This window comes from Mauremys reevesii, linkage group 25 (assembly GCF_016161935.1).
Source record: "Mauremys reevesii isolate NIE-2019 linkage group 25, ASM1616193v1, whole genome shotgun sequence".
In the NCBI taxonomy this organism is placed as follows: domain Eukaryota; kingdom Metazoa; phylum Chordata; order Testudines; family Geoemydidae; genus Mauremys; species Mauremys reevesii.
This window is the reverse complement of record NC_052647.1, coordinates 3,568,134-3,575,941: the sequence shown is the minus strand read 5'-3', so window position 1 is coordinate 3,575,941 and position 7,808 is coordinate 3,568,134. Positions and strand designations below refer to the sequence as shown.

Sequence of the window (7,808 nt, the reverse complement as noted above, 5' to 3'; positions counted from 1 at the left end):
ATCCAGGGACTCAGGAGTGGTGTGAATGACATTGCTTGCAGCAGAGGGGCCCCAGGCAGGTTGATAGTCCAGCACCACCAGCATGCTCTACAGGGGCAGGTGGGTTCTGAGCTGTGTCAGGACAGAGCCTGTGCTGGCCCAGCATCAATGCTGCTGGCCCATGTGGGCTGTTTGGGGGTGGGCTCCTTTTGTGTATGTGCTTCTCTGGGGTCTGTACAGCACCTGGCACAATGGGGTCCTGGCACTTGACTGGGTCTCCTGGGTGCTACCATAATACAATTCATAGCAACGTCCCCTCTTAATTGAAAGACCTCAGCCAATGTCTCTTAACCCAGACTTGGCATCTTTCCAGAGGGCCAGATCCTAACTGGCCTAAATCAGACACCTGCATGTGCAAATGGGCCAGATCCTGAGGGTCATTAACTCGGGATGATCCTCTGTTCTACTACAGACACCCTGGCCAATAGACTGGCGCCCAGGGGGTTGTCTGGGGAGGGGGTGGCCTGGCCACAAAGACACCTGCTCGAGGTCTGGGATCACCAGGGGAGGCTGAGGCAGGTGACAGCAGGGCTGGAAGGTTACAAAGGGCCAGGGCTGATCTATTTCGTGTCTTTGTACATTTTCACCAGCTAAAGAAGCTCCCCAGAGCTCCCCCACCCCCAGTTGCTGCAGGATCCCAATGTGGTGAGGGGACCCTGTGACCTGAACCCAGACAGACCCCAAAGGACTCCCAAGGGACAGGTGAGCTGGCGAGCGACACTGCGGTGGGGGATGATTGTTTCCTTTATGATCTGGGCTCTGTTAAGTGAAGAGCAGTGGGCTAGAACCCTGCACACGGTGTCTGTGCGCTTCATGCTAAACTGACCACCCGGCCCCTGGAAGAGGGAACCCAGCCGGCCCACACCTCCAGGGGGAGTTCTGGGAGAAGGGGGTGGGTTAAGCTACTGGGCTACTTGGGGGTCAGTGCTGGGCCTGGGGCCTAAGGCAGGTGGGCTGCAGGGCTCCGTTTCTGTGAAGGGGTAACAGATAGATTCAGTGCCCAGGAAATGTGCTCCAGAGGCCGCAGGAGACACCAGCGCTGCAGCCTGCTGAGACCCAGGGAAGCTCAGAGCACTTGTGGGTTCAGTGTCTGGACCCCCTTAGGGATCTGCTGAGCCACCAGTGGTGGCAGCCCGACCAGATCTGGGACAGAGGCCTCTATGGGGTAAATAGGAGGGAGGTAGAGTTGTGCCCTCAGCCCATGCTCTGGCCCTAGGTACCAGAGATCTGGAGTCAGGGGAAGAACAGAGCCAGAGAAGCATCAACAGACCCAGATCCAAGTTTATTCATTGCACTGGGCACAAAGGGCACAGCATGGTTCTGTGCCAGGGCCCACGGCGAGGGGGCAGCAGGCCAGGTGGGGCTCTCCGGTGCCCCAGGCTGGGTTTTGGCGTTACTACAGCGCTATCTTGCAGCAGCGCGCGGACGTCCAGTCAATGCCACGGCACTGGCAGTGGCAGGTGGAGTCGGAGCGAATGTCCCAGGAGCCGCAGCCCATTCCGCAGGCGCAGCCCGTGGGCTTGTACCCTGTGGGGGGGATGGGAGAGGTGGGGTTAGGGGAGCAGCTGGTGGCAGGATGGGATCATGGGGGGCAGCGAGGTGCCCTGCTCTCTCCTCCTCCCCAGCACCCATGCCATGGCTCTGTGGCTCCCTTGCTGCCAGCCCACTGCCCAAGCAAGGGAGGCCAGTGAGACGTCCCAGGGGTCCGATCCAGGGGCCCACACTGGTCCCAGCTCCACAGCATCCAGTGCCCCCAGGGACTCAGAAGTCGTGTGAATGCCGTTGCTCCTGGCACTGGGCAGCACATGGGCAGGGGGGCCCCAGGCAGGCTGATGGTGCATCACTCCCCCAGCTCCACACCTGCCCAGGATTGCAGAGGGGGTGGGGTCTGTGCCCCAGGGGTCCCTCCCTCCCTGGGCCTACGGGGCACTCGGGAAAGTGCTCTCACCTGCGGGGCAGGAGACAAGTGCCCCACGTGCCGAGACGTTCTGGCAGAGTAGCTTGGCTTTGGCCAGGGTGGAGGACACTGCAAGGCAAGAGGCAGAGTTGTAGCCAGCAGGACCCTGGGTGTGGAAAGGCTGCCCCCTCCCCCCAGGCTCAGGTGGAGAGAAGCTGCCTCTGCCCCAGCTGTTACCTGGGCAGGTGTAACCCACCCAGCCTCACTCCATGTGGCTCTCTGGCTCCCCCGAGTGGTGCCTGGGCTACATACAGCCGCAGTGCCTGGAGCTGGGTGCTGTAGCTGAGCCTAAGGCAATCAAAGCTCCTGGCCTGAGATCTGGACATCTCATGTTTGATGCCAGTTGCCCAGAAGAGTGTTACCCAGGGGGAAGCTGTTGGGTATCCAGCACCCCTTCTCCCCACTCCCGGGCTGTGAACAAAGGGCAGGGGTGGAGGGAGCAGAAGTAATTCCTGGCTGCTTCCCCCAGCCACTACACCCTTAGGTGCTGGAACTGGGGGCACTACCCCCCCCCCCCCGCTTGAAGAGGATTCCATCATATACAGTTTTTACAGTTTAGTTCAGTGGCTCTCAGCTTCTCCACAATACAAATTGTTCCAGCCCCTCTGAATTCACCCATGTCCAGGTGAGCAGCAGCCTGAGAAAGATGGGTAGAGCCAGCCCTGAGAGACCCCAACCAGCCCCAACCAGCCCCTGGGGTGAGGTGGTGCTAACTGGGCAGATGACACCTCATGGACCCAGTCTCCAGATGCTCCCATAGGGTGACTGACCAAACCAGTGGGTCTGTGGCTAAGGCACTGGGCTGGGCTGCAGGAGATGTGAGTTTTATTTCTGCCTCTGCCACCAACTCCCTGTGTCACCTTGGGTGAGTCACTTAGTCTCTCTGGACTTCGGTTCCCCTCTGTGCAATAGGGCTGACAATCCATCTCTTGGCAATTCTTTGGGGCAGGGAGCATCTCACATGGCCTGTGCAGCGCCTGGCATGACAGGGCCCAGAGCGCAGCCCCTGGAATAGAACTAACACAAATGCCGGCTCCGTGCTGTGCTCAGACCTGAACCAAAGCTGTGGAACATCAGGGAACCCCAAGGGTTCCAGTTGCCCCTCACTCCGTCTATACACTGAATGGTGGTTGTAGCAGATCCAGGACCTGCAGTGAGAGAGCTTCTTAGGGAGGTTTGGCAAGAGCAGGGATCGAAGCGGGGACCTCTGGAGTCTGTGCTTAAGTCAAACCACCAGACCCCTCAGCTCCGAGGTAGTATCAGAAACCATGTGGCTCAACCACTAGAGAGCGATAGAGAGCCACAGTGAGAGCATACAATGTTACTCTTCCACCAAGTTCTCATGTGGCTTTTTCAGGAAATTCCACACACAGAGGTTTATGGGATCCCATTAATCTTGGGTAAAAAGCAGAACATTGAACCAGTCACTGATGCTGCTTGTGTCGTATCTCAACAAAGCACATCTGAGCAGTGCACCTGTACAGGATGCTGCAGTGCTTAGAGCATCAGCCTTGGTCTGAATTCAAGCCCCTGCTCTGCCACAGACTTCCCGTATGATCATGGGTAAGTCACTTAGCCTTTCTGGCTCAGCTCTACAAAGGTCTCTTGTTTTTAGACATCCTGTGAGCCATGTAACTCCCATGTGGCCACTCCCAGTGCACTCGGCACCTAATGCACCTGGTGCCCAAGTGTTTGCGGTAAGAATACATTGGAGAGGGTGCGGGGGTCAGATGTTGCGTGGCAGGAAGGAGGAGAGACAGGTATAGCAGAGAGTGTAAATGAGCCAGTTTGGGAGGAAAGCCGTAGCTTCGGCAGCTCCCAGCACAAAACGAATTGCAAAGCCAGCTTCCTCGTCCAGTCTGGGGCTCAGAGCAGAGACTGCCGGAGCTTCGCCTTTCGCTGCAAAGTCCCATCCCCCAGCCTCCCCTAAATGTGACCCCCCATTTCTGGGGCTGGCGACCCTGGGTCAGTTACCTATGGAACGAATCGCTGACTGCACCTTCAGATCGACCACATTGTCAATGATGCACTGAGCACCTGTGTGGTACGCAGGCACCAGGAGGGTGAGCAGCAGGAACACGGCAGCCTTCATCCCGCTGGGTGCTGAGCTACCTGCAGGGGAGAGACCTGGCCAATGCGTGAGACCCCGGAACAGGAGCCCTCTGGAACCAGTGGCAGGAGCCGAGGTGCACACAAGGCAGCGGAGTGGGGCACAGGCATGAGGGAAAGCCACAGTGCCAGGGAAGGGGGTGAGGGTGAGAGCGGGGACAGGCAGGGCCAAGAGGGCAGGGGATGTGGGGAGGAGAATGGAGGGGGCTGGAAGGGATACTGAGGGGTGAGGAAATGTAATGGCAGCAAATAGGGGAAAGGGAGGAAGGATTTGGAGGAGGAGACTGGGAGCGGTGGGTGGGTGGGGAGGCAGGCAGGATGGTAATGGGGGGTTATTGGGGAGGGCTGGAATGGCACCCCTGTCCCAGGGGCTAGCAGAGCAGGACTGCCTCCAAGCTGCCAGTGGGGACCATGTGCACTGGCGGTTGCATTTTCAGGCTGAAATCAACAAACACGACACACGCACGGGAAGGGTTTTCCCACTAGAGGTTTGGACCCTTAGAATTAGCTCTTTAGAGAACTGATCCCCCCGGTCCCTCCTCAAAACAATATTAAAGTCTCCACAAAAAGAGCCTCCTCTCCATGCTCCAAGCTGCAGCTGTTTCTCTAGGGGCACAACTGTAAACCGATCTGGTGAAAGCCGTGCGAGTCGCAGTGTGGACACTCTTAATCTGATGGCATCTCCATTGGCAAGGGATTGATTTAAGCTAAACTGACATATGTCTGGTGTGAATCAGGTTAAGGCCTGGGCTACGCACCAGTTTTTCAATGAGTTTTCTTTTACAGTCTGATCTGGTTCATGCCATGTCCCCCCCTGGGGTGGATGCATCTATAATAGTATAAAAGCATCTATAGCAAAAGAGTTTTTTAGTAATCAATAAATCGGTAAATCAGTAAATCAGAAAATCAGTGCAAAACTGGGTTTAGACCAGTCCTTAGGGGTTTAAAACCCGATTTACATTGATTTAGTTTAAGGGTAACATTTTCCCGTGATTTAGGATTCTGACTCCCATTGACTTTCAGTGAGATGAGGCTCCTAGAGGCCAGATGGCCAACGTCCTTTAGGCACCTAAAGGTGCACATTGACACCTAAGTCACTTTTGAAAATGGAACGTTGGTTCCTAAATCCCTTAGCCACTTTTCAAATCATTATCCCAAGCCAATCCCTTGCTACATGGAGAGGAGCTTGGTTCACATTGGATTAAGAGCATCCCCACTGTGCCTGGAACCAGATTAATTCCATCACTTTTGAAAGCCATTGAAAGGTACACCACTGCCACCCTGACTATGGCCGAGGCCCCAGGGAGCTGGGCACACACAGGAGCCGTGCCCCAAAACCTGCCCCCAGGCTGAGTCTGGAGAATCCCACCCAACCAATGGTACAAACTCACCTTCTGGCACAATCTTGCAAGATGCTGCTCCCAGTTCACAAGCTGCCCCTTTATATAGGAGCCAGCTGGAGCAGAGGTGGCGAAATCTTCCATCCCATTGGCTGCTTGACAGCTGACTCCCCCTTCCCACAAGTGTGGGGCAACCCCAGGGCTGTTCCCAGGACAGAATGTTTCTCTTGTAACTTCCCTGTTTGCTCATCCCCTTCCCAGCTGTTCATTGCCAGGGCCAAATTCTCCCCTGGTGTAACTCCATTACATTGGAGGCGTTACACCAGCAGAGCCTTTGGCTCTGAGGGTCTGGACAGCCCTGGGGCTTCCCCTCTGTGGGAATTTCCGGGGTATTGTAAAGGGGCTGCTGGAAGGCAGGGCCACTCTGGGTTTGGCACCAGCTACCTGCAGATTGGAGACTGAGGAGTGGGCTGCGCTGCAGCTGGAGGTGTAATTAACTTTGCTGGAGCTAACGAAGTGAAACTAGCAGTGTAGCCTCGGTGGTGCAGGAGGTGGGCTGGGCCAGCTGCCCCATGCATGTACCCTGGGTCCCAGACAGCCCATCCCGCCTCCCATCCTGCTGTGGCTACACAGCTGCTCTAGCCCACCTGGCTACAGTGTAGAGGCAAGTGCCAGAGATGGGTTGAAAATGCACCAGCAGGATTTGTAGCCCAGCACGGGGCTGGGCAGGGAGGGCAGACATGCAATCAGAGCCCAGCTTTCTAACCTCTCTCTAGTTGCTAATGTGAGCCCCGTCTCACAGAGCTTATGCCAGGAGGCACCATCAGAGCATCCAGTGTGTGTAGCACAGGCCATTGCACGTCACCCCTGTGTCCCTAATGCTGAGCCCAGTGATTCCTATTAGACAAAAGCATTTCAGCCCTCTGGTAACTCAACTGGTGTGGAAAACAGGAGAGATCGAGGTGCTGCCAATGGCCGATTGATTACGGTGGATGCCCATCTGCGCCTAGCAGGCGATCCAAGCTCCACACTGCAGAAGAAGCAAAAACACCCCAAGGTCTCTGTGGGAATTGTCCTGAATAACCCCAAACCTGGGGTCAGCGTGACCTTGAGCATGGGCGCAAGACCCACCAGCCACAGACCTGAGCTCCATCCTCCCAGCCCTGGGGTGATGGGCACCTCTTTGTACCACTGTACAAATCGCAGCCATTCCCAGGTAGCGCTGGGCCACTGGCACACAGAAGCCACTAGCCTGAGCTCTCCTGGTCTAATGCCCTGTACTGGCCTGTGTGCAGACACAGGAGAGACAGTCCCTGCCCCAGAGAGCTCGCAGTCTAGAGACAAAGGGCTTGAGGGGAAACTGAGGCAAGGAAAGGGGAAGTGACTAGCATAAGGTCACCTGCCAGGGCAGTGTCAGAACAAGGAACAGAACCCAGATCTCCTACAGACTAGGGATGGAATGGCTGGGCAGCAGTTCTGCAGAAAAGGACCTAGGGTTTACAGTGGACGAGAAGCTGGATATGAGTCAACAGTGTGTCCTTGTTGCCAAGAAGGCTAATGGCATTTTGGGCTGTATAAGTAGGGGCATTGCCAGCAGATCAAGGGACGTGATCGTTCCCCTCTATTTGACATTGGTGAGGCCTCATCTGGAGTACTGTGTCCAGTTTTGGGCCCCACACTAGAAGAAGGACGTGGACAAATTGGAAAAAGTCCAGCGGCGGGGTGGGGCAACAAAGGGGGCTGGAGCACACGACTTATGAGGAGAGGCTGAGGGAACTGGGATTGTTTAGTCTGCAGAAGAGAAGAATGAGGGGGGATTTGATAGCTGCTTTCAACTACCTTGAAAGGGGGTTCCAAAGAGGATGGATCTAGACTGTTCTCGGTGGTGGCAGATGACAGAACAAGGAGCAATGGTCTCGAGTTGCAGCGGGGGAGGTCTAGGTTGGATATTAGGAAACACTATTTCACTAGGAGGGTGGTGAAGCACTGGAATGGGTTACCTAGGGAGGTGGTGGAATCTCCTTCCTTAGAGGTTTCTAAGGCCCGGCTTGACAAAGACCTGGCTGAGATGATTTTGTTAGGGAATTGGTCCTGCTTTGAGCAGGGGGTTGGACTAGATGACCTCCTGAAAATGATGGTACATTTTCATGCTGAAATCACCATACAAACAAACACACACACACACACCTGGGGAAAGGGGGTTCCTGCTAGAGATTTGGACCTGTAGAAGTAGCTCCTTACAGAACTCACCCCCTGACCCTCCCCAAAATAAAATTAAAGCCTCCACAAGAAGAGCCTCATCTCTCTGCTCCAAACTGCAGCTGACACTCAGGGTATGACTTTAAACAGGTTTGGTAAACGTC

General features: G+C 55.6%; 1 protein-coding gene across 1 annotated transcript; it reads right to left on the bottom strand.

The window, feature by feature from the left end:
* Positions 1–1,435: 1,435 nt before the first annotated feature.
* On the bottom strand, positions 1,436–6,561 carry LOC120391211 (resistin-like). The gene is made up of 4 exons (XM_039514683.1): positions 6,537–6,561; positions 3,971–4,108; positions 1,988–2,065; positions 1,436–1,566 (listed from the first exon to the last, which is right to left on the bottom strand). The coding sequence occupies exons 1-4, from the start codon at positions 6,559–6,561 to the stop codon at positions 1,436–1,438; spliced, it is 372 nt and encodes a 123-aa protein (XP_039370617.1).
* Between the last annotated feature and the right edge of the window lie 1,247 nt (positions 6,562–7,808).